The sequence below is a fragment of the Charadrius vociferus genome, unplaced genomic scaffold (genome assembly GCF_000708025.1).
Source record: "Charadrius vociferus isolate BGI_N301 unplaced genomic scaffold, ASM70802v2 scaffold116, whole genome shotgun sequence".
Lineage (NCBI taxonomy): Eukaryota > Metazoa > Chordata > Aves > Charadriiformes > Charadriidae > Charadrius > Charadrius vociferus.
The window spans coordinates 715909-743594 of record NW_009648954.1 but is presented as its reverse complement, the minus strand read 5'-3'; the positions used below and the strand labels follow the sequence as shown (position 1 = coordinate 743594).

At 39.2% G+C, this 27686-nt stretch overlaps 1 protein-coding gene across 1 annotated transcript in view; it reads right to left on the bottom strand.

Moving 5' to 3' along the window:
* Positions 1–510: 510 nt before the first annotated feature.
* ANO2 (anoctamin 2, calcium activated chloride channel) overlaps positions 511–27686 on the bottom strand; it is a 182006-nt gene continuing 154830 nt past the window's right edge. Inside the window, exons 21-26 of the mRNA XM_009887457.1 lie at positions 22181–22329; positions 11562–11714; positions 11404–11456; positions 9348–9529; positions 2383–2488; positions 511–792 (exon numbers count right to left, since the gene is read on the bottom strand). Of these exons, the coding sequence (XP_009885759.1) occupies positions 511–792; positions 2383–2488; positions 9348–9529; positions 11404–11456; positions 11562–11714; positions 22181–22329 (925 nt within the window). The remainder of the gene's footprint in view (positions 793–2382; positions 2489–9347; positions 9530–11403; positions 11457–11561; positions 11715–22180; positions 22330–27686) is intronic.

Below are 27686 nucleotides of genomic sequence, written 5' to 3'. Positions count from 1 at the left end.
AGGCACAATGACTCCTTGAGACTCCACATATTTATAAACTGTCTGCTGGCAGCTACAAGCCATGAGACCATGCGTTGTGTGTGCTTCGCCATGGTGGGTCAGATCTGCCACGAGACAGATACGAGAGCAGGAGTGTCCCTTCTGTTCCCTGTGCCCCACAGGGTGTCTGCAGGAAGAGGGATGGTTGCCGTCTTACTGCCAAAACTGCATGAGAGAGAATTCCTGCGTGCCAACCCAACTCACCTGCATCACCACAAGGACCAGCTACAGCCACAATATAGCCCTTAGCTTGCACTGATAAAGCCTGAAAATGCTGCACCCCCAGACAGCATATAAAATGTAACAGAGACCCTTGCGTATGGAGGTTCTAAGGAAGCAAAAGAAATTTCCTTTTTGCTCCCCGTCTCTTCCTCGACTGTCTCTCCCTCCCTTGCTCCAGGTTCAGAATCAGGTCACACAGTAAGCAGGTATCGCAGAGGTAAGCATAGTATGTTACACTTCCCTCAGGAGTCACACTTCTGTGTGCTGTGAGCTAAAGGAGGCAAAGCTGCCTTTCTGACTTCGGTTAAACTGGCAGAAGCTGGCAGCCCGGATCCTTTCGCCTTTGGTCCCGCTTTTGTGGTTCTGCTTGTCGCGTGTGATAATGCTTTCAATCAGCTTCAGTTTTTCATGCTCTTCCTTCAGGAAGAAGTCAACAAGCACACTCTTCTCCTTTTTGATCTGTTCACTGATGTCCTTGGGGATGTCGGGAATCATCCAGTCAACCAGAACACTGAGGAACATCACCAAGTTCTGCAAACACAGCAACAGATGTGAAGCAGGAACCAAAAATCTAAATTACTCACATGAGATCAAAATAAACCTTTGCTATAGCTATGAGGCCAGTATCAGACATATTTTGCTGAGGGCACATACTATTAAGCAGTTGAGTAAGGCCTTAGTTCAAGAAACATCTCACATTTGTGCACAGCTCCCCCTCAGTGGGGTGGCAGAATTAAACACATGCTTCAGTTAGGTTTGAAATGGGAAGGGGCTTGGATTCATCAAATGATTCATGGCCTAAGTAGCTAAAACAGATTTATTCTTTACAGGCGTCCAAAGGTGCTCAGTTCTCAACATCAAATTCACTGAGACTGAGTTCAGAATCCATTATTATGAGTGCAACATCAGTGAAAGCATCCTCCAACACAATCATACCCATGTGTTTCCAATGTGGCCTGAGTGGACAGCAGACAACTTTCATGGTCATTCTGTCCTCAAATGCTTTTGCCTGCTGACAAGCAGGATTTTACACTAGTGCAGCGTACAAGCCACAACCCTGAATGCCAAGTGTCAAGTTCATTACAGGTGATATTCATAACACGGAGGCAAGAAGCAGACTGGGCAAAAAGATTGCTTGTTTGTGAAATTTATAGAGAAATTATGCTTTAGAGTTTTTATTACCATGATAATGCTTTGAAAAATGCTGTGTTGTATAATGCTTCAAAATGTGTGAGAACGTTTGCTGACAAGGCTACTAGCTTGAACCCTCCATCCCCATCTGAGACAATGGAGCTAATTAACCAGGGAACATACTCTGGCAGAATAACAGGCACGCTATTTGAAGCCCAGCATAACTACTTTGTTTCAACTGTTTTGCAGTCAGTGGCGGAAAATTACTGAAAACAGAGCAAAGAAGCAGAAGAGGGCAATATAAACCAGGCAAGACTCATAGTCACACTTAAGAATATTTGGCAGGTGAGGAGAAAAGACAGGCAGATTTTAGTATGAGGTGCTGGCCTAATTTGACTGTGGAGGGATTCTAGATCATGGAGGAGAGCAGAAGGCTTCTGCCATTCAGAAGGCAAGCCATGATAACAAATCTCTTGCCAATGAAATCTCCACACTGGGGAGAATTTGCTCCATTGACTTGTAGAAAGTAGCATAAGACCTTGGAGGATTTATTACTTCTGTTTATTTCTTGCTTTGGGCAAAGAACAGCATTTCACAAGCCTACACAGCACTTAGGTGTTTTTTACAAGCAGTGCCCCTGAGAGTACAAAAGCTGACAGAGTCCACTTAACTGAAATGTTCAAGAGCCTTGAATACCTCTGGGGTATTTTGAGGATCACTCAAAATAGTGCCAGGGGCTAATGCAGGCTGTGGGGCTTTCCTTCCATGAAGGGAGAGGAAACCTCTGCTGAGGGAGTGTGCCACAGTGCTGTGAAGGGAGAACCTGTGCTGCAGCCCGCTGACACCTCAGCAGGCTGGGTGTAAGCACATCAGGCTGGGTATTTGCCAACAGAAAAGCTCTATCGGACATGGGTTTCTTTGGCACAGGTATTACAATTCATTTGTTATGATACTTCTGTGACTGAAATTGCAGCAACTCAACAGACTTACCTGAAATAGAATAACAAAAGCCAAGCGAGCAGATAAGACTGCCCAGTACTGTTTAGAGAACTCATACTGATTTTGGGACCAAGGTGGTTCTCGGTAGTCTTTGAACCTGTTGATGAAGACAGCTCAGTTATCACACAGTTCCAGCAATGTCCTCCTCCCGCACCAATTGCTTTGACTAACGCAATTTTCCAATCATGAAATCTAAGGAATCAAATCCTCCAGATGTTCCTACTTCAACCCTTATTATGAAATACAGCTCCAGAATTAGAGCTGGACTATCTCCATTGAATTTAGCAAGCTTAGTCTGGTTTTCACAGTTGTAACCAAAATCAGAACATTGTTCTAATGTTGGAAATTTCCAGATTTTCCAGGATTTACAAATGTGCCCCTTACTTTCGTTAATGTTAGATTTATCTCAGTGTACAGGGAATATAGTGTTGAAATTAAAGTACAGAGATAGTCCGACGCATTTTCAGACTAAATGAAACAAGCCTGCATTCATCTCACCTAAACCTCGATTAATTTAGGGAATAATTTAGCCCATGTAAAATCTGACTCACACTCTGGTGGTTCCTGTCCTTGCATTAACGACAGGGGGAGCCATGGGAAAGGCACTTCCTAAATTAACTGTCTAGCCTTAGACAGGATAAAACAGAGGCTTAGTGGTTTGGTGTAAAGACTGATGCTTTTAGTAATATCATCAATCATTTGGAAGTAAACAACAGGCTAATAAAAGTCACAGATGCTCCTAAATTGGAAAGTTTTGCAAATAGCAGGAAACACAGAAAGCAATAAGAAATACAGACAGGAAACACAATGAGAATAATCTGGGGAAATGGAAAATAATTAAAAATAAAACAATTGAAGGATCTTTAAAAGGGCAGAGTTTGAAAGAAAATGCAATGAAAATAGCCTGGAGCCTACAGTGGCCAGCAAGTTAGCACAAGTTTGAAATATGGCAGCATGACAGTATGACTTGTGGATCTACAAACAAAAGACATGATGGTGCTGGGGAGTATTAGCCCTTCTCTGCACAGTTCAGGTAAAGCCACACCTGGAATGCTGCATTCAGCCATTCAGCTGCGGGGATTTCAGAGAGCAAAAAGGGAAAAAAGAAAAAGAAAAGAAAAAGATAGCAACACATTGAAAGCTGTTAAGCAAAACAATCCAGGGGCTGAGGAGACTGACTCACCAGAAAAGATTAAAGAACAGCACATGTATTGCTCCACTTTGGTAAATAACAGCCATAGTTGGACATGATAACCATGCACAAATTGTGCCCTTAGGACTGAAAGGGATAATTTAGTGCTGTTCACAGTGTTTGACTAGGAGTAATGGGATGAAATTAAGAAAGGGAAAATCTGTTTTGAATACCACAAAACTCTTCCTGACAGTAAGATTCATTAGACTGTGGAAACTCTTCCATTGGAGGATAATGGAGAAGGTTCATATATAAAATCTGTCAGCTTCAGTTTGCAGGTGCGCTTACCAAAATTACCTTCAAGTTCTATGTACATGGTTTTGCATGTTAAATTATACATTTACAATCCACACACTCCTACATCTCCCCCCCCACCCCCCGCACCCCACACTTAAGAAATGTAGTCTGAAATGTTGGCTGTAATTCTGTGCTGCACCTTCTGGAGACAAAGGACACAAGGTACCACCCACGATGTGGAAAGGGAGGAGGAAGAGGAGGAGAAAACCACTTTAAAATATTATTAATTTAAGGAAGCACTACCTGGGCTGTGTTAGACCCCAGATTATTTGTTTTGTTTGGTGGTGCATACACAGCAGCCAAGCTCTCTGTCCTGTCTTACACGGATTCCTGTTTGGTCCTGTGCTGTGCCTGCGCTGTGAGATTCCCCCTCTAGTACCTTTCTGTACTATGTGGACTTCTGCATGTTGCTCAAGTCTGTGTGAGGGCAGAAGTGAGGGCCAGAGTCAGTTCCATTGAATTTAATCTGCTTGAATACCAAAGCAAAGGAAAACCACTGAGTTTGTTGTGGATTTTGCCTAGCACTATAAATCAATCCCAGTCTTGAAATGGAGCCCAGGTTCACCTGGAAGGGTCACTGACTGTGGCGGGTTTTTCATTTAATGTACTCTGAGCTTCACAAACTATGTAAGTGTTGCAGGACATCAAACCCCATGGAAATTTCAGCCGGCTTGGCTGGAAATCACACTGCTTATGATGCCTGAATCTACATTCAACAGAACACTAGCAAATGATTTATGGTGAAAGGAGATGTTGTCAGAGCTACAAACAAGGTAGCTGGGCCTCCTCCACACCTCCCTTTTTAATTATTCTATGGCACATGGGACTTCAAAGTGCAGTAACCCAGGCCTTTTCTAACCACTATATTCTACAGCTAGTTTCTTGTTTCAGAAGACCATTTTTCCCTCATCTCTTCCATTCTTCATTATTCAAACACTTGATTCAGCAGATATGCTAGGAAATGACCAGTGTTGCAAAGATGATAGTGTTTCAAAAATAGTAAATAACTCTAATTCCACTGAAAAAGGACAAGAATATGAAGTAGTCAATGGGGTTTAAGAATAGGGCACAGAAAATTTCCGAGGGAAAAAAGAAAAATGCACAGTGAGATTAGAGTTATGTTGAGGAAGTAAGGATGGATGGAGAGGACCAGGCAAGACTTACACAAAAGTGAACTGCAGCCAGAGCTAAAAGAAATACGTGAATATATTTAACAAGTATATTGCCTGGGGAGAAAGAAAGACTAGTAGAAAAAATCAAAATGTTTATGTAGGTGGAATTGTGAATTTGTCTAAATCAGCTGATCTATTTCATTTCCTTTTTCATCTAGTCTTTGACAAGAAATTGAAGAAAACATGACTGAATCATAAGGAAGTAGTGCTTCAGCAATGCAGGAGTATGTAAGAATTGTCCAGGGAAAACATTAGAACCCGCCACTGATCACTGGCAGTAGATGAGATGAATCCCAGGGCATTAAGAAAATTAATTCATTCAAAGACACTTTATATATTTGCTGAATATTGGAGCAGACTTGCGTTAAGGGAAAAGATCCTTTAATGACTCCCTATCTGCTGCTGTCTTCTTTCCAGTGTGATCAGCATGCTTTCATGTACTCCATTATCATACCAGATTATAAAGATTAAAAGGGCTAAACCAATAAAAATGTCACATAACTTAGCAAGGTTTGCTTTTAATTTGCCTTCAGCTTCACAAATGTCATTTTGCTCTGAAAAAAATCATTAGAACCAATGGTATGCATCAGAATGGAGTTACAGCAATGTTTACTTGGAAGCAGTGTCAAAGAGTTGACAGCATTGTAGAAAATGCTGCTCAAAATATTCAAAGAATGTATTCTGGATGTTCGGTGGGAGAGTTGTTTCTGGCTTGTTATCGTTATTTTTAAGATACCTTAATCTCTGGCAATGCCCGTAAGGAGCAAAATTCGGGCTTATTGTAACCACATTTATCTCCAGAGGTCACAGAAATCTAAGAATAAGAGAGGTCAGCATGTTCCCAACATATTTGCCAGAAACAGAAAAGCAGATTTTATTTCCAGCTTAAGGGACAGTGTTTGTTGCCTGTCTCTTGGGACACAAGCTAGATAACCCATATTTTATCACAGTGATAGTTCTGTCCAAAGCTGAGGTTTTGATAAGATTCAAATGAGGCCAATGATAATGAGAAACAGTGAATGTGGATGCTGACATCTTTTCCTAATTGTTTCCTGATAATGGAACAGAAATGCTCTCATAGTTGTTTCTCATTCAGACTAGTACATGGTCAAACATTTAGTATATGCTTCTTGTTTGCAATCGATTTTTTTTTTTTTTTCTCAGTGGCATAGACTTGATATTATCAGGCAAGGATGACGTTTATATCTAGTGCGGATTATTCCCTTCACCCTGTATTTTGAATCTGTTGAACCCATGCTAATCTGAGGAGTGCCTTTCATCACCATTGCTAATGCAAACATTTCCAAATACACTGCCACTCATACACCATAAACAGAGGCCAGTGACTGAGACCAGGTAAACAATAGCAAAGTGAAAGCAGCAAAGTGACAGTGAATTGGAAGATCCATACAGATCAAGATGCTTGTTGAAGGAAAATACAGGCTAATTTGGCAATACAAATTAAACTGAGAGCAGAAAAGAATTTCACAAACTTACAAGTCTATCAGAACATATGGAGATGCTGCATACTCTCACACAAAACATTATACTAAGAAATAACTCTTAGATACATACTGAAATGGGTAATAGCAGAGCTCACAGAGAACAATGTTTTCAGAAAAGAAAGAGGACAACCCCCAGGTTTAAAGCACTTTACCCTGTCTGCCACAAGCAAACTGTCAGGTAGAGAACAGCATACAGCTTTATGCACCGGAGAGCTATTTTTCCTTTATGTCTGCCCTCAGCTCTCATCTGACTGGCTCCTGAGAGGCAGCACAGATCCCTTTAACAAAGTTCCTGACACCGGGACATGGCTGTGCTGCGTTATATTCTCTCTCTTTACCTGCTTAAAAGTTAGGAGTCTTATCTATCCACTCATATAGCCCCTGCTGTAGTCAAGGTAAGAAGGTAGGTACATCCCAAAGGCAATCCCAAGAGCAGTGCCTGAGTTAGAGGGCCAGATTTCTTTCTGCATTTACTTTGCTTCCAGTGAAGGAACCAAGATACGTAGTCTTTATGGCTTATAGTTGGATGAGATAAATGTCCTGCTTAAAATGAGTGGGATCCTAAGTACAATTCAAGTTTTCTTGCACAGGAGCAGGAGTTAAATGTGCACAGACTACATTGAATAATGCCAACTTGAAGACTTCTTTCAAAAAAATGACTACATTACAATTTTTAATATATTGTTTAAGATGGGTATGGATTTGCAGGCCTCATTGAAGAGCTTCCATCTACCCCTTCTCAAGCTATTTTAGCAAAATTTCTTATTCCCTAAGAAAATCAGAATGGAAATAAACCCTGATTTCATGGAACATAGGTAGGTAGTCTATATTTAGAAATTTGCAGTCATTCAGAAGCAAGCGGTGGTTTTTAGCTACTTCAGGAGCCTAGCTAGAATATGGTCTCTTAAATAATCAGTGAAAAGAATTGAACTGTTCTGAAAGGCAATTTACAGCACCTAAGTTAGAAGCATAATTACAAAGTTAACTTCTCTCTTTGCTTTTAAGTTGGTGCTTGTTTCTAAATTAATTTATTAGTAGAAGGGTAAAATCAGCAAATATTTAAAAATAATTGAACTTTGTGGGTTTTTTTTTTTTTTAAATCAAAATGTTTGATTTATTTGAAATATTTTCTCACCCTAACTTTAACATGAAGACAAAGGTTTCGGTAGGACAAAAATGTGTATCCTAACTAGCATTAGTTACAAGACTTCCATGTCACACTGAGAGCTGCTCTTACAGATTTATAGAAAAGACTAATAGTCATAACTTAATGGAACCCTATAACAATTTCCAGCTGCCTTAGCTATCTCTGTCTGCCCTGTATATAAAATTTATTTTAAAAACTCTGAATATCAGATATGCATAAATCTAGGGATCATTGGAACTAATAATGAAGAAATCTATCTTTATTTTGAATACAGATTTCTCAAGGACAATGAATTGGACAAGTGAATGGGAGGAAAGAATTCTAAAGCTCTAACCAGAAAACAATACTTGATATCTACAATATCTACAATACTGACAGTATTTTCTGCCAGTATCTGATTATTGAATAAGCCCGTATTGCAAGAAAACACCAATCTGATGCTAGATGGTATGTGAATGTCACCTATAAGATTTGTTTCATCAGTCTGCTCTGCTTGGTAATTAATTTTGTCCCCTTGCTTTGACAGCGATGCATGTTCTCTATGGTGATAGATTTTGAGAATCCCACCTTTGGCACCTTAGCCAAAATTTGATCTCAGAGTAAAACTGCACAATGAAAGCAGGAGACCGAAGACCCAGGTTTGAGAAAGGAGTTTGGGAAAGACAGAGGGAAATGTAGTTTTAGAACCAGAACAGAAGTTAACTACCAGGAGTACCAGATTCAAAAACCTTGGTATGCATCAGAAAAAGACAATGAACGCATGCAGATATATAATGCATCAAAACAAGGAAGGCAAATTAAAGACCGCTGTGTAGTGAAAACAGGAAAGGTAGTGAAAAAATGAAGGCTCTCTTTCCAAAGAAAATGTAAGATCAAGTTTTGTGATGATTTCTTTTCATTGCAGAGGCTAAGCACAGTGTGATTTCACGGGAGTCCAAAAGGAAGGTGAGGCAGGTTGCTGAATACAGCACCAACCCAAGGAGTTCAGTTTTGATCAGACTTGGGTTGTACTGCCTTAAAACAGCTGTTTGAATTTCTGCCTATTTTTATTTAAAAAAAGCAAGGTTACTTTGAGAGTCCTAGAATGATGTTAGTGATTTCTTATGCAAACTGAAACTACTCCATATGCATCTGCACTATGGGAGCCGTGTCCTAGACATTTTGGCCTAGATATTTTAAAGGAAGTTGAGCCTCATTTACCCAGTCTGAAAGGATGAATCTGAAATATAAGACGTTTAGATGGGGAATGGTGCAGGTTTTAAAGATGGGTAGAATAGAATTAAAAACTCAGGTCTCATCAAGTAAACACTGAACTTCATAAAGAAAAAGAAAGCCTGGATATAATTGGTGGGTGTCCATTTTAAAACTCATTGTTTTTAATGAAAGTTATGTCTTTCAATAAAGAAAGGATTTTTTTTTTTTATTTGAGTAAGTCTGCTTAAGTTGTTTGTTTTGCTTTTTAATGCACTGGAAAATGCTTCTAAGAACCTTCTAACATAGTGAGAATACTCTAAAAGCTGTACTCATAAAACTACCTTTTTAAAGACACAAATATTATCTGTTCCCACTTGGAAAAATTTTGGCTGACAAAAGACCCGAAGAAATTACTTTGACTATACAAACTGTCATTAGAAGTACTTTACCTGCAGAATAAAACATCCTGTGCAAACGGGGAGTTTTCTGGCTGTGTTCCAGCCTTGAGATGACTGACATTGAAGTACGAAAGCGTGTGATTAATGAAGCCATGCATGGTTCCATTTTGACTGTATGCATATTGATACATAAGGCGTGGAATGAAATCAGACGTGACAGCAATTACAAAAGCCTGAGAGATGAAAAAAACCCAACCAAACAACAGCATTGTGAATCTATGACTAACATGTTTCAGATTGAGTTAATTCAGGTGATAATTTTCACGTTAAAGTAAGTTTAGAGTGGTGACAAAGTGGGAGTTAAACAGCCAGACCTGGTACAGAACATATATAAATGCACTGTAACCTGCTCTGTAGGTTGTAGTTAGGGAAGTAGATTATTTCCTAGAGCATAGAGTAGCAAAAATAATTAACGTATGGTACATTTCTTCAACTCTTTCCACCCCTGGAGCCATTAGGAGGTTTATCACTAGTTTTAAGAAACTACAACAAGACGTAATAGCTAGCTGGCATAATTTGGAGTATAATTTGGTATACCTACAGTGTTATCTGAGATAAACCAGTTGAGTGTAAGGTAGTCATCCTCCGTTTTCCCCTCTGCATCAGGATTTACACAACTGACATAGGTGGTATAAAACTGGTATAATTGTGAAGTGAATCAGACACAGAAGTATCTCGATCATATCAATAAGAATTCATTAGATTAATTTAAAACTACATTTTTCTAAACAGTTCTTCTGCATCAAAATTATTCAGATGGAGAAGCAGGACTGGGCATTTTGTATTTTCTAAAATTGGGTATGTATATATTTACATTTCTGTCAAGAAAAAGTATCTAACTGATATTTTAATGGAATCCCCAGGGAATAAAAAAGTTTGTTTGACACAGAATATAATCAAGGATCATAAATTTGGAAAGTGTATCCAGATAAAACTGCAAGCCTGCAAAGTTTCACTTATCCAGCACAGATCAGTGCTGGAAACCTGAAATCTATGCCTGACAGCAAAATTCTGGGTGCAGAGCTGAACAGATTTCCTTCCTTAAATCTTGGAAACTGCCAAGCCATAAGTGAACAATGATCCACCCAAGTCAAACAACACTGCTTCCCAGTTGTAATGATAGCTTACATACTGCTACAGAGTGCTGATGTGCTGGAAGCTATTGTACTAGATAAATTGCATAACACCTCTGCACAAGTTTCCCCTTCAGTAGTGGCAACCATCTGCCTTTCTAAAGTGCTTTGATATCTTTAATAATTTACAGTCGGACCTGATGATCTTAAAGGTCCTTTTCAACTTAAATGATTCTCTAATTCTATGGTCTGTGGGTGAAAAACCCACTAGTAAGTATTATGGTCAAACTCCTAGGGAATGAGTATTTTTTATCTTAAAGCATATACAGAAAAAAATTCCTTAAGGAATACCTGTAGAGCAATAAACATAATTAATCTGAATGCCAGACTTGCATTATGTTCATGTAATCATTCATGTTCTATGAAAGAATATATTTTTCTGTTAAGATTTTGTAGCTTGGGGAGTGTGTAACCCAACTTAATCTGCTCTTACAGAAATACATACTCTGTGGGAGAAATAACGTTTAGGGATATAGCTGTATATATCAGAACAAATGCTAATGCTATCTAGTTAAGGACTTTCTGCTAGAATCTAGGATGTTATATTTACATTACTTTTATTCACACCAACAGTTATACTAGCAGAGTAACAGGAAAAGGCATGGGTATGAATAAGAAGTAGACCTATATCAATTATCTGTAGCGTTGCCTGCTTATATCCCCTTCATTGATTGTTATATGAATTAATCTTCCTGTCCTACATAACACAAGGATGGACAGAATGAGATGAGTGAATGGTCATCTCGTTTGTAACTAAATCATATTTTACACTTCCACAAGAATGAATTGGATTATTTAGATTTTATTGTATCTTATAACAATTGAGAAAATTAGACTTCACTTTTAAATTATGTTGGAGGGACAATATAAGCTGCCAGGATCATGGATCGAAACTGGTGTAACCAAATACTTACATTAATGATAACTGAAAGCTTTCCAATACCACTCAAAATGTTATACCAAATTCCTGTAAATGAAAAACAGAACTTAGTAATGGATTTACTATCATTTTCCTTCTTCCTTATTGAATTTTTGGTGTTACCTTCATTGTAATATTCTTTTCATTACTTACCTATATCTTTTGCTCTTACTGTGTCTGGCCTCCTCAGTTCTGTAACAAACTTTTTTGCATCAAGCCGCACTTCTATGATGTTGTTCAGAAGAGCAAACAGAGGTGCCAGAGGGAAGGAGGCAACAAAGAGTGTGACAAAGCCAAACTGGATAACTGGAAGAGAAATATACAACGTTTTTTAATATCTTCTGAAGGGCACTGGTAAATGCAGCTGACAGCAAACTGTTGATCAGCTGTATGGGTTACAAAACCCATAAAACTCCACCTCACTATTTGGTCCCAGTAATAAATATCACAAGGCAAGGCTATGAAAGAGAGAAAGGTTTGTCACTATGCCTTATGGATGTTTCTAATAATGCTTCTAGTATCTAGCACAACCACAAGCCAAAGTAAATAATAAATTTAATAAAGGACAACAGGTTTGGGTTTTATTCTTCTGCATTTATACATAATTAACTGATTAAGACTGTGCTCTTCTTCCCTGTCCTTTTGCCTGTGAGGAAAATGATGCACAAGTAAGCAAGAGGAGAAAATCTACAAGATGTCACTGTTTCTTCCTAGGCTCCTTTGGAAAACTCGGGAAAACCTCGGAAAATTTTGAAAACTTCCTCTTGAAGTCCTAGCAAAGGAAAGTGCTATTGTCACTTTTTTTTGCTGGGTTTGCAATTTAGGTAAAATAGTTTGGGAGAAAGAAAGTACTAGACCACTGGTTCTAAGGAGCAAGTAGTATTGCAATGAAGCACAGACCTCCTGAGTTTTCCATGCTTGCTAGTACAAGTACACAACCAATAAGCCTGTCTTCTTTCACAGGGGAAAAAAAAATGACCAACCAACCAACCAACCAAACAAACAAAACACTCTCACTTTGAAGTGGATGGCGCATTTTATATCATCTTGTTCCCAGTACTAGACTACTAGCACCACGGAGTTCAGCTCAGCCTCTGTAGTACAATGATGTAAACAAAAAGACGCCATTGTTTTCTGAATTAATTATGCCTCTTTTCTGTGGCATAGGATGACCTGTCTTCGTTCACACAAATTATCATCTGAGCAGCTAAGGAGCCAATATCAGCCTGCAAAGGCACAATGCTGACACAACTGTGTTTTACTGACAACTCTCGGTGCTATAGAGATGGTTGGAATAATGTAGGAGAAAACCAAGTGCTTCCAAGCAAGCTGCTTCAGGTTTTGGGTGAGCAGAGCTTCCTTAATTCCCCGTTCTTTCAGTGGTACTTCAGGATCTACCTTATCTGGGTAAATCTCATTTGGGTGCAAGTAGTCTGAAAAGAGCTGACTTTTTATTTCCCACTCTGCAAGTTGCTGAGGAATTAACAAATTGCCTAAAAGGCTGTGTTTTCCATGGAAAGCAGAAGGCAACAGTGGTGAATGTATTTGTGAGACTGGATCATTTCCTTGTAAAACTGCTACATTATGTTAAAGTAATACTTCAGGGAAGTGAGAGAGGTTTATTACCCCAGAAAGAGACTGAAAAGCATGCTGCCCAAATACAAAGGCAGTAATCCCAATGAGATTAAACTAATAAATCTAACTTTGACTTACGCTTCAGAATTAAATAAATAGTAGCATAGAAAAAGGTTTGGTGTGTATCAGGCCCTATTTATTGGGGCTTTTATTTTTGGCAAATCCCTGTAGAAGTTCTCTCTCCACTATGCGAGGAAACTGTTGCACTTTTTGTGAAAATCAGGGGTTTACGTAGCACAACTGCTTACTTTAAAATCATTTCCTTCGCACTGTTGTCACAGCTTACAACTAACTGATAAAAAAGCTTTCTCCAGGATCTTCTTTTGCATGCATCTTATTTTGTGTGCAGATGAGTCTTCTGACTCACTTTCCTGCTTTTCTTTTCTGTGACAATATACTTGCACAGTAAAGTGTAATCCCTGTGCTACATCTATCGCCTTTTGATTTTCATTCTCATTATTTTGCTTTGAGATAAAGAGTATATCCTAACATACACTAAGATGGAGCTTTTTCAAAGCATACAAACATCCTATCCTTGAAATCATACTTTACTGAATATTTTATGTTCAGAGTCAGGAAAAGGAATTAACAAGGAAATAAAAACAGATGTTAGAGTAATGTCCCAAAAAACTATGAAATGCTTAGAAAAATACATGGCATCAAAATATGCCTTATTTGGGTTTAAGTGAATTTAGCAGGAACAGAGCTGGAAGGATTCTGTTAAAAAAAAAAAAAAAAAAAAAAAAAGAGAGATACTTGCAATGCTTTAAGTATAAACCACACACGCATTTGCTTTGATGTTGTTTGCAGCTCCTTTTATTCATTGCCTGGGAAAATGCAGTTTAATTTTTTTTCAAGCTCATGAAAGAATATTCAAGGTATGCAAAGGACTTCTGGACAATTGTGTAAATATATCTTCATAGAAAACTCTACACCAGAAGTGTTTGTGTGGCCATCTTGAAAGCTCTTCAATCTTCTAGCCTCCTACTTATGAAAGTGTGAATGATGCAAAAAGCAGGCAAAAAAAACCCCAAAACCAAAACCAAGCATGCTGTAATTTAGATGGTTTCGTGTAGTAAACTAGCAAAGAATCATTCAAAACAAGCAGCCTGTGAACAGCCTTATCAATTTAAAGGTACTTGCTCCTGTGCTTTGAGGCAAAAGGCTAAAGAGACCGGCAGGTGGACCTCTGGACATCCAGCCTCTTTCATGGCTTTCCTACTTGCCTGATAGGCCAGCCTGGAGACAACAGAGATGAGCATCACCCAGACTCATGGCACAAGTTAGTGAACAAAATGATTGAAGGTTGTGCATAAGAGGAAGTCAAGGACATGGGAAATAATGCCTTCTCCTGGGGCATCAAAGCAGGAGACTAGATGTGCTGTCAGTGACACAGACTTTTTCTGATGAGCAAAAATACCCAAACCACATACTAATGGCACACACGATAAGTCATCTTTACTGTCTGACTTTTTCAGGAAAGAGGCCAAGGGCCCAGAGCTAGCCCATGAGGTTCTCAACCCCCAATGCCACACCTGCAACATCTCATCCAGTCTGAGGCTGGCCGGGCCCTGAAGACAAGAGCTATGAAAGACAAAGAGCATCAAGAGAAGTCTTTCAGACCACAGCACTTCTCAGAAGTCCACTTTTCACAGAAGCTGTTCCTCTGTGAGCAGAGCCTGAACAGAACCCACCCCTAACAAAGAAAGACAGAGCACACACTGTCCTTCTGTCTAACTCTGGCCTCCAAATTATGATTAAGAACACAGATGAAGGCTTTTAAATCATGGATCTGGAGAGTGCTGGCTGGTGTTCTTGTGTAAGAGATACAGAATCTATCCCATGGAAAATATCACTTAGGTTCTACCAGATTCACGGACTGACTAGTCTGAGTAACCCTACTATCTTTTATATCAAAACCTAACCTAAGAGAAGGTAATTGTTTATGATTCTGTTGCTTTTTTTCTTACTTGGGTATCATAGGATCATGTGTTGCTGATGTAAACAATGGAAGAATCGCTCCTGTGCTAACCGACTTTACAAGTCCTAAGAAGAAGCTTTTCAATATACAGCCAAGTCTGGCTGAGAAACTAAGGAAAAGGTGTAATTTACTACTCTTTGGTAATAAGTGTATGCAACAAGCCTACACAAAACAGGCTGATTTAGTATTTTCAAATTCATCCTCATTATAGAGATTATAGAAAAATGCAGGTTTCTCTTCAATGATTCCCTTTTTTTTTTTTTCTTTTGCTCCCTCACACATTGCATTTTTGATGGCTTTTCCTGCTTTAGGGGAAATTCTTCCAAACATCTAAGATTAATCTTTATAATAGTTGGTAGCTACAGACATTGGATCTGATCATTTTCTTCTTAAAATTCAAAAGGGAGTTTTCCCGTTGATTTTTAGCAGAACTTGGATGATGAAACTCTCTTTTTCTCTTTGAGAAAAAATGTTTTCAATTAATTGTCACATTAACCTTGAACTCCTAGAGGGGTTAGACTGGAGAAAGGAAGACTAAATGAAATAAGAATCTGAAAGTCATTGCTGATGTCAGTTTCTACTCACGAAAACTGACAGTAGTGGTATAAATTTCACACATTCACATGCATCATTCAGATGGGTTTGGAGCTGATTTCATAAAGTTTGTTTCATTAGTAATATTTACTGCTACTCTAAACATCAATTTCTTGCCAACTTCTATCACTGCAGGCTAGTTACACATGTTGCAAGCTTGCTACCAGCTGAATGAGGAAATTGCTATACATGCTACCTACTTTGGGAATGCATGTGGTCTGGTGTATTGGACTGGGTCAAAAGTCATTACACAGTTTTAGAAACAGGAAGTTCTAATGACAAATTTGACACATGCTAACAATGACAATTTATGTTTCAGGATTCCTTGAGCAAGATTTTCTGATCACTCAGCAACATTATGAGTGTCTCTGCTGAAGAGTGTCTGCTAAAAAATACAAATATATATCAGTTAATAATATTAAAACAAACAGACATTAGGAATTTCACTGGTGCAAATCAAAACTAAGTGCAGACATGGTATTGACTGACAAGGCCTGTTCAAGAAAGAAGTTCAGCACAGTCTGCTGACAGAAATCAGATTCAGAGTTCAGCTCATTGAAGAAATGACCCACAAAAGCTTTCCCCAAAGGAAAAATTAGAGTTTATTTGCCATGGTGAAGTGTTAGCCTCTTCCTCTCACACTAGTGGTATATGTAAAATGCCACAGAACTTAATGGAGGAGGTCTGCCTGACTTGTAGACTTTGGGTTTTACCCTCTTATGTTTTAGTTTCTTTTCTTTTTTTCTTTTTTCTTTTTTTTTTTTTTTTTATTTAGATATGACTTTTACCTTAAAACTAAATGCCTTGGTCTCGCTGCTTGCTCTATGTTACATCAACTTCCTGACTGAGTATTTGCTCCCTGCTACATCGAAGTCCTGTACTTGATTTTGCTGGACCTGCTTCTGGTTACATGTTTCACTTCTATAACTAGTAACCATTGAAATAAAACTTTGCGCAAGAGTCAGAATCCATTAAACCATCATTCCTACAACTGGCTGCCCTGAATTTTCTTGCACTGTCCACACTGCAGCTGCTGAATCTCCATCAATCAGTTCAGAACTATTGTAGCACAATTCTTCAAGAAAACTTCCATTGCAGTTTATTAATAAGAGATTTTTATCTAAGAAAAGAAAATAAATTATTGCCTCATATTTCCCAGCTCTGTCCTAGCTACCTATTTCATTATCTTTTAAAGCCTTGATTTGAGGAAATCCCTGAGTCCTTATGTAGGGCCAGGAAACATCCCAGTGCCACAAGCTTTTAGCCCAAAGCCTCAATAAGTCACTGTTCCTGTCTTAAAAATGCAAAAGTACAAGTAGCTGTACTTCTCTGGGTATGTCTTCCTGGGGCAGAGAGAGGTCTCAGCAAACTCATGGGTTTGTGAATGGGAAAGAGGGATATGAAGTCAACAGGCCAGCATAAAGTATCATTTCCCCTTCCCATCACCTCTAGGGGAAATTATGAGAAAGCTTCCTGCAGACAGACACATTTGCTTTGGGTTGCAGGTCACTCCTGAGGTGGTGGGGAAGGCATGGTGCTATAGGTGCTGGCTCAGGAACAGCTGGAAGTGGGAATCCTGAGGAACAGGATCACCAAGCAACTGATTCAACTTAGGGTGATATTAAACATCCTAACTGTTAGAACTTATATTTACATTTAAAGAGCAGAAAAACTCTAGGAGGCCTTGTGAAACTCATGGACTGAAAGTTAACACTCCTGGGGCACTTAAGCATGGGCTAGCTCTAAGACAGAGATGTCTGTAGTGTAAGTGAGTAAGAGGAACATGGATTGTTCTTTTAGCAACTTTTCTCTCTTTCATGTTTGTGGTTCTTTGTGCTTACTGTTAATAGATCAATCATGATTAGAGGCACCAGCTTAGTGTTCCCATTAACCATCACCACGCCTCTTGTTGTAATGTTTGTGCTGGTTTCAGCTGGGACAGAGTTCATTTTCTTTCTTGCTGTGTTTCAGATTTGGTATGAAAGGAATGTCAATAATGCATATTGTTTTAGTTGTTGCCAGGTGATGTTTATATTTTTCAAAGACTCTTTTCAGCTTCCCATAGAAGCTGAGAACGAGCATAGACAGAACAATGGAAGTGCCAGTGGAATATAAATGGGGTTAGCCAGGGTGTGGGGGGGTGGGCAGTATTTGCAGTTGCTGCTGGGGAAGGTACCAATTTGCTGGATGGTGAGAGTGATTTGAGTCATTGGTATTGGTACTTTCGTTTTTGTTATTTTTCTATTAAACTGTCTTTATCTCAACCCACGAGTGTCTTTTTTTTCCTTTTCCTTTACCCTCCTTTTCTCCCTCTTCTCCCTGTCCTTCTGCTGGAAGGGGGAGAACTGTGCAAGTGGTTGCATGGTGCAAGCTGCTTGCTGGGGTTAAACCATGACAATGGTGTTAGTGGTTTTGCTCACACGGACTAGAGTGACTGCCATTTTGCAGAATCAAACTTCACTGAACAAAGGCAGAACCACATTTCCCAACATGAAAATACAGAAGATTAAAAAAACCACAGTAAATCTCACTATTTCTACTAATTTACCTAGACTTAAACAATGGGAGGGTGTGGCAGGCGTGGGGTGAAGCCTCTTCAAGGCTTCAGGCTTCCCAGTATAAGAAATCAGAACAAAAAGAAATCCCAGCAGCTTTGAAATGGCCATTCCAAAACTGAAGTGGGATAGTTATCAGGAAAAACTCCTTTACCTGTGGCGTATCATACTGCTAAACACATCTGAGATTGCTCTGAACACTATCCCTCAGACAAGTGGTATCTCACCAGAGCTAATCTGCTTCATAGGGGAATGCAAAGAGAATACATTATTTGCTGCATTGGGAGTGAGCCAGACTCCAGGTTTCCTTCAGAAAGGGCACGTCAACCCTTTTCACAGAAATTAGTAGAAAAAAACTCTATATGGATACAAAAGGCAAGGACTGCCTGTGATTGCTGTACACCTTAGCAAAAGGCAGACCCAAAGTCAAGAGTGTCAACTTAGTCAGAGGCTTTCCATGTAGTCTTAAAGATGTCACCTGTCCTTAAAACTAGCAGCATCCCGGCAGGACAAGCCTGAATGTACTGCATACTCACACAGATACATAATCTGTCCATGCCTGTTTCTGCATGAAACCCCATCATCATCTGGATGGGGGAACCCAAAGGCTACAGTAAGCTCAGTCTACAGTTTCTTATTCAGCTGCTTCATTCCTGGTTAAGCAGATAGCCACTGATACCAGTGCGAGCTTGCCTGAGTAAATCAGTGTGAAAATTAAGAACCAAGTTCTGAAACAGCAGACAGATTTCTCTCTTCTCCTTAATATCATACATCTTCTTACATCCCAGTCATTATGCCTTTTTAAGCGATTCAGGAAAAAAACCAAACTTCCTCTGCACTTGCTGCGTTGTTTCCCTTCCCTCCCCCTCTCAAATCAAATTTAGAAAAAAACAGGTAAATAAGCTGTGTAACTGCCTCTTGCCTCACCATTTCAGCTTGATGCCCTTCACAACAATCCCAGCTGACAGGTTCAGTGCTGAGCTGCACAAAGAGCTTCCTGTCGGCGTGGGTGGTCTGAGTCACTGCGCAGTGAATCTGACAGCTGAGTGTGGTGATATAGACCCGGGGCAACAAGCGGGCTGGGGAGGTGCAACTTGGGTTTCATTTGCTGCACATTTGTCTTGAATCCCACGGGCAGGGCACAGCTTGCTGTGGCACACTACAAGGCTCAGTGAGCTATTCTCTTCACTTGAGAAGCTAATTCTCCTGCTGTAAACAAGTATTTAGATTAGCAATTCATCCATTCATTTGCAGGGCATCTATCTAGCTATCCCTGAATGATTGCAGAATGAGGCACTCAACATTGCTTATGATATAGGCACAAGGGACTAATCTAAAATACAGGCTCAGTGTCCGGTGATTTATATCAGCAGCTTAGACCCTGATACTACAAGCTGTTATAACAAGGCAGACGTTTGCATTTGAGTAGTATCCTTATCAGTGAATCAAGGGTGATGTCCTACACAGATGTCTTGAATCAGAAGCAATCAGAATTTGCCACAGGTAACAGAGAGTGGAAAGAGTTTCCTCCCACACCTGGATGCTTTGCATTAGATCCGACTACAGCTAGGAGAAAGCACCAGTACATAATGTTTGGAAAGTGGGATATTTTAGTTCATAACACACTCAAGGCTCCATCCTACTTCCATATCAGTCAGACACATTTCTTGGTTATCACAGAACACACTCAGCAGTCTCTGGCCCATTATAACTGGGAAGAAGTCTGGGTTCTCCTTACCCTGCCAGTGGCTTACACTGTAATTACCTATTCATGCTGCAACCAGTCGCGTGCACTTGCTCTCAGAATGAACAAGATCAACTACCATAGATGTGCAAGGACAAGAAATTAAATATTTATAAACAGTCGTATTTGTTCTGTTTGTTTATTACAAACAACTGAAGGTCCTTGTCCTTAGAGAGAACGAGCTAACCAGAAATTTTTGGATGTTAAAGTGCAGATATTTCTGAGTTATGTCCAAGCATAAAAACATATGAAAATGTTTAGAAGGGGAAACGTCTATATTTTTTCTCCATTGTTTAACTAAAAAATTGCAAAGAAGTTTGCTTAACGTTTCCAGGAGGAAAAATCATCTTGGGGTGAAGTAATACGTGGAAACAATTAATCCTAAAGATGAATTTTTCAACAAAGTATCATGATGTGCAGAAGGGGATAAGGTAGTAGAGGTTGTAACACACAGTCAGATCCTAAGGTGAGTTGAAACAATTGAGAAGGAGATGATGGCATGTGAGGGCTTCCTTTTGTCAACTTAATGGCAAAACAGTGGGCAAGGTTCAGATCCAAAAACATATCCATAAAGAGATACCCAAATCTGCCATTATATAAAATACCTCATATACACGTACATATTTATATATTTACTATATCCATCGTTATATAAAATCCCATATATGCATTTATAAATATATTATAAATTTTATCTATAAATTAATATAGCTATTTCTATATGTAGAAATAAACCATACATGGTATTCACTTTTTTGTCATAAAATGCATTCTCTTTCAGATGTTTTGAGAGTAGGGGCTTGTTAAAACAGGACTTGTCACATACAATATTTAACAGATGTCTGGTTTTAGATAACATGCCCATTGACAAGATCTGGTTCTCTCCTGAATACTTTTATGCCCTAAAGCTTGGGTTTGCCTAGATTATTTCCCTCCTTCTTCCTCCCCCACCCATATCATTCCCCCTTTCTCCTTCCTTGCCTCTCCAGGGTCTACTCATGAGGAAGCTACAGGGCTGAGAGGTACACTGCAATTTTGGTTTACATCTGGTGTGAAGAGCCTAGCCTCTTACTTACTCTCTAGCATCCCTGTCTGCCGCTTCCTTCAGGTTCGTTTCCCTGAGGACAGCTGAAGTTGGATTGTGTCCCAGGGCCGCAAGACTGAATTATTTGGTGATTATTTGCACCTCTGTCCTCCTGGGTTCTGCTGAGTTATAGCAATACTCCCTAGAGTTTATAATAAACACACTTTCGAATGAGAAAGAAGGTGCGTATATATTTCACTTTGGAATTCTCTATCAGATGCTTAATATTTGTCCTCAGCTAATTCATCTGTAGTGTACACCCTCATCCCAGTGTTTGACCTGCTCCTGCTGGAGCAGTGGATGAGTGTAAGTGGATGCATGGAGATGAATGTGATCAAACGATCTCAGTGAAAGCTGAGAGGAGGCAACAGAGGATTCCTTACAAGGCAGAATTATACAAAAAATGCCTAGCTGTTGAGTTTGCTCTCTGTATCCATTTATACAGGCCAGATACTATACTCAGAATTTCAAACATCATTTCATAAGTATCAGCCCAACTTTGGACAATGGAGTTATATTTTCTCTTGAGCAAAGTGCAATCAAGATGCCAAAGGGACTAGACTTCCAAATTATAACTACTGAGGACAATGGCATGGTGACAAACATATTAAAATTAAAATAAAGTATTAATGATATTTTATTTGAACAAACTCAGTGTTTTAAAGTTTCTTTCCTAACTCTTGACTTCCAGATAGCAGAAAACACTGTAACACTAAGTCTCAAATGACTTACAGTGGCCACACTGACCTCAGATCCTAAATCAGAGCGTCTTTTAATGATAGGCAAATGATGGAACAAGTCACTAAGATGTCAGCAATCCAGCTGATAATGCTTTGAGCAGGGGGTTGGACTAGATGGTCTCCAGAGGTCCCTTCCAACTTTAGCTATTCCATGATTTGGTGGCAGAATGGTTTCTATGCACTTTTCTCAGCTGGGAATGCTGGACTCGCACAGTGTAAGTGTTAAAAAATATTAGGACACATCATTTTTGCTATGCTGGTAATGTGGTAGTCTCATAGCCCTGCTGTCTTGCATGTAATTTCTGCAAACTACAAGTCTTTTGGGTTTTTTCCACCCTTTATCATGCCAATTTATGACACGCAGTCATATGATATATAGTGATTGGTCCTATAAAGCTATGGTTATCGCAGAAAAGGAAAGGGAATTCAGAAAACTTACTCATTTCCATGTATTCTGGAGTCAGCCCAGTGAAAGGTTCCAAGATGTAGTCAAGATCCCATTGCTGAGGGTCTTTTGATTGGTTGGTGTCCATTTCCTTTGGCTCAGTTCTTTCATCCTTCAGCTTCCTGAAGAGCTTCTTTAGCTTCCTGGGGATCAAAATTTCAGATTGAACCAAGTCTTTTTTTTTTTTCCCAACAAGATTTGGCCCAAATCTTTGTGCAGCAACGCAGAATGTATATCATGTTACTCTGGTGCCCCATAGGCTTACTTACACCATCTTCTGAAGTTCTAATGCTGCTTATTGGCAGGTGACAGGCTGCTGGTGGAAGCAGTTCCTTATTCCTGTGTCAAGAGGAAAATTACAACAGCATAACGCTGTTAAAATGGAGTTGAACCCACTACTTTTAAATAATTGTTTCTCTCTTGGTATGTGTTGAATAGGCATCTTCCTAAAGCTCAAGTACCTTGGACATAAATAATAGTAGTAAGCAATATTCTCAAAAACAACACACTGAGTACCTCTCCCTTAAGAAAGAAAGAAACAAACAAAAAAAAATATCAGAAGGTAATGTTATACCTTCATACCACATACCTAGCACAGGTGCATTTTTCTTTCACCATGAAACTGGGGAACTTCCAATATAGTATACTTTTAAGGTCAAAATGACCATATATATTGCCAAACAAAGAGGGTGCAAGAATGTACTGATTCCTAAACTTGGTGGACTTATGAACATTTTATCAGAAAAACTTCCTGTTGTTTAAAGCAAAAGGAAATGAGCATCTCTGCTAATAAATCTGCAGCACCAAAAAAAAAAAAAAGAAGTGTCTCCAAGATACTGACAGATCCAAAGCCATTTTGGACTCTAAAAATGAATATTATTGACCTAAAGACAGCCCTGTGACCACCAGAAAACACCTGCAGCTCTTCAGGTTCCAATGCTTTCTTGTCACAAGCACATATACCTGAGTTTATCTGAATAGACAAAAAAAGATGCTGCTTATGGAACCTTAAAGGGGAAGCACTCTTTTCTTGAACCAAAATGATGCCACAACTAATAAAAATAATAAAATATGTACCTATGAAATGTTAAGTATAACCAATGCCTTAATTTTACTAATGGCCTTTCATCCTGGCAAAACACAATTCCCTTGCTTCTATCTAACTTGCAAACAGGGACCAAACTAACAGAGAGAATAAGATTCATGAGAGCGTTCAGCAAGGTGAGTAGAATTTGGTCTCAGAGAGGTGTATTCCTGTCACATACAAACAGAAATCTTACCTTAGTCACTTCATATTCACTAACAAATTATTGCTAGAAAAGTGTCACTTGGGATACATGCAGTAACAGCCGCTTCAGTACTCCACAATGCAGTTCACACTGGAACTCACTGGGCAAGAACTGGAACTCAGTGGAAGTTCTCTGCAAGTTTGTTCCTAAGCTGCTGGAAACTATGGAATTCTATAGCTACTAACATCAAAATTGAAACATTTATTGAATGCTTATGCGACAAATGTATATTTCTGAAGTAATTCTTTTCCTAAGAGTGTACCTATCACGTGTAAGGCAAAGTATGTACACCTATGTAGACCCTGAAAAACTTACTTCACCAGGAGTTAGATGTTTTATGTACTAGCACAACCATAAAATCTTCCTTCAAAGATGTCTCATAAGAGTTTTAAGGGTTCTGACTTCTCCTTCAGTGTGTATAAAGGTGAAACACTGAGCTAGCATACAGCCACTGTTATGGTGAGACTTGGAAATTCCCACTTTCAGTCAGAAAATATTTCTGCTATCTGAAAAGTATACATCTTGCAAGACCAATTAGTGAGCTTTCACTGCCTCCAAAGCTGTAAAGCAAACCTGTTTCCTACCAATTCTTAAGTAAACACAGATCAGTTATGTCTCCCAGCTCCCGCAGATCAGAAGAGGTTGTATCAGAGTTTCTCATTTTGACCACCTTCTGCAATAGCATCACCTATTTTGGCCAGACTATAAATTACTTACATGGGTGAGCAATTATTTGTGCAAGTATTTCCTCAGTAGGAAAAGTAGTATCAATCACTGTCCCACTGAGATGGGGATACAAATTTCATGACACTGACAAATACATAAACTTCTTAAGTGGTATAATCCCAGAGTAAAATGAATCCATCTCTAAAAGAAAGGTAAAGTATTCCAAATGTCCCCCACAGATGACCTTTCAAATGCATATGCATCAATAACTTCATACAGTTTTACACATTGAGAAATTCCCGTGGAAAAATGCAATACAATGAGATACGTCTTCAAAATCAAGGAAGTGAAATACAGTTGAATTAACACAAAATGTCAAGTTTTATACTTATTGTATGTCTTGGTTTCGCAGATGAAATTCATTTACATTATTTTATAGCTCTTCACATATGTGCCATATGAGTGAAAATACAGACTAATTCCAGTGATATTTTGCCAGTAGCATAAGCAGGGCTCTCCCACAAACTTTCCCCTCTCAGCTTGCAATAAATCCTTTGAACTAGAGGTGTGTGGCCGGAAGACACGAGTGTATGGGGAAATGGTAGGGGCTTTCATTTGTACCTCCAGTTAAGCAGAACCACTTTCTCAGACTCTGAATTAAGTAGCAGGGCAAGGCTAGCTGGCAAACACGCTAAAGGCTTTGCTGGGTGGGTTTATTGCTTTGTTCGTGAATATACACTGAGCCACACAGGAACACTGTGTCACCACATAGCACAAGGCTCTACAGCAATCTGGAAATGACCACAGTGGCTGCAGAATTTCTACATTCACCAGTGTTTACAGGACCCGTTCAATTTCATCACCCTTGTGGAAGAAATTGGGAAGAAAAGACACTCAAACCAGATCTAGACTGAATCAGGCCTTGTCAGTCCCAGGATCACAAAGCCACGAAAATCAACAGATCAACTCCAGCTTTTGTTCCAGGTGCAGCTGAGACATAGTTTGTAAGTCTGATGATGACATACTCAGTACTTTGGCAATACCCAGATACACTGGAGCTAAACAAATACTTTCACTACCTAGAATATTCTGTTTATACAGTTTTAATAAAAGGGTGGGGATATTTAAAATACTTCACAAGAAAGAATTAGATGGATCCTTACAAAGACATTTACCTCCTACATCATGCAAACTCAGCCATTTCAAGCCACTAAAATTTCCTTTCTCCCCCTCTGCTTTTATGGCAATCGAGGGAACTTATCTGTGACAGAGGTGATGTAGTATTCAGAGGGTAGGAGACTGGGGGCAGGATTTAAAACAGTCAAAGAATTCCCAGGATGCTCTTCCAGCATATCCCAATTAATTTCCTAATGTGAGGGACTCTCAGAGGACAGTGAACAATAAGTTCAAGACAGTGCTGATTTCTGTTCCAATAAAATGATATGGGCTATAAATGTCCCTCACATTTCCGTGGGCAGATGAGATTGGAGAGCATCTCATTGTCACTGTGCAGCAGCTGAGATAAAATTTGGGTGTGTTTAGACATGAAGTCTGTACATGTGTGATCTAATCCTCTGGTTATAGCACCATGGAGTCAAGTTATGGAGTTTAATGCATACAGATAACTCCCCTGAGTACACAGTAACTAAAACAATAGTTGTTTTTAATGTTTATTTGGGAATACACTAAATCCAGGGCTCAGTTACTCAGAATAATTTTTAATTTTTCATGTGGCTATCTATAAGCCAAGCGTGAGGAGTGGCATCTTTAACCATTTTGAATTAAGCTTTGAAGAGTGTTCTTATTTTCATTTTTATGTAATTTTTAAAAGGATCAACTAACTGAAAGAAAGCCAAACTAATTATTTTACGTTTTTCAGAAAAAAAAAAAAAGTACCTTTGTGTCATATCCAAGCATGTGACGTTTCAGACCAAACAGAAATGTGTCAGAAGTTAAAGGAACAGAGAACAAGGATTTGCACAGTGCTATTCTCCAGCTATACGGCAGTAGGGCCATGAAAATGAGTTTTGCAGAACTCTACAGCTGCACATATGATTGTGTTATTAAAACTGAGTAAGCTCTTTAAATACGCTTGTGTGAAATCTGTTTTTTAATTACTCAGATCAAGACTTTTAAACAAAGTTGACAGACAATGATAATCAAGACATATTTTAGATTCTGATTTCTGCATGCCAGGCAGTCCCACCAATAAGAAAGAGGTAGGTTTACCCATTCAGGATGAGAAGCTTTGTGCCGAAGAGGCACATGCAGCAGTTTCATGACCCCCTCATAGCCATATAAATTTAGACAAACAGAGAAAACTGTAGAACTGTAGCATTATTTCTGGTCCTTTTGACAGCAAACATCAAAAAGCAAAATACATTCTTGAGGAGACTGAATAGTATGAGAGAAGAATGAACGTCAGATCAAGGAGAAAGAAAGAAGAACAGGTTTTGGTCAGAAGGCTGTGTCTAGAGCAGTTAAAAATGATGCTGCAGTTTCTCACAAGGAATTGACACCAAACTGTGGTTTTAGGTAAGAGGTGGGAACACGGTTTAATTCTGTTTGTAATTCCTAATATTACCAATAAGCATCCCATTATGCAAGGTAATCAGCATCTGAAGAGAGCATAAAGTCACTACAGGAAAATGCCCCAACCCTTAAGAACCCACAAGATTTTGAGGAGGAAAAAAAAAAAAAAAAGATGAGGAAAAGAAGAGAGAAATCAAAATCAAGTGACCTTGGCTGTGCTGCAAGCCTATGGTGCACTCACATGAAGCCTCCTTTTAAAAAAAAAACCACAACAGACAGATGATGATTCAACAGCGTCTCTATAAAATAAAAAGGAGTAGCAGGATTTGAGGTATCCAGGAGAAGACATGAAGATGATTTCAGAAAAATAAGAAAATTGTGGAGTGAGAAAGAGTGGAATATGTAGAGGCTGGAGAGGCAGGGCATCTGGGAGGCAGGTTGAAATAGGACAGATGCAGGAAAATGATTTTGTTGTTGCAAGTCTTTGTGTCTTCAGTGGCTGTGCAGTCCTCATGATGTATCGTCACCAGAGCTTGCCAGAAAGAGTAGAACTGAGGATCAGTTTACCAGTTTCTCAAGACTCTCAGTTAACAAATGCCCTTGGGTACTGCAAAAGCAGATCACCTGTGACAGTCACCAAGAACTGGATTTGAAGTATTGCAAGGCAATACTTGCTAAAACAGAGATGCAAATGGAGACTCTACATGAGAAGACAGAAAACCCCTAGAATCCAGCTGCCAGGGTTGAATGATTACTTGTATCTGGTGCTTTTTAAGGCTTTTCCAGTTGATGCTTTTGTCTCTGTAGCATGATAGAAAAGATACAGGGAGAAAGCTAGACAGAAAAGACTATTAGGTTGAGTAGCTTGAGCACTTGTGTCTAGAGAACAGGAAGTGCAGTGACTCAGATTCTTGTGTCCTTGCCTGTAATTTTGTTTGTTGCTTTGGGGAAGGAGCACTAAAGGACCAGGTTTTGTTCAGTCATATTCCTACAGTCTATTCACACAAGGAGAC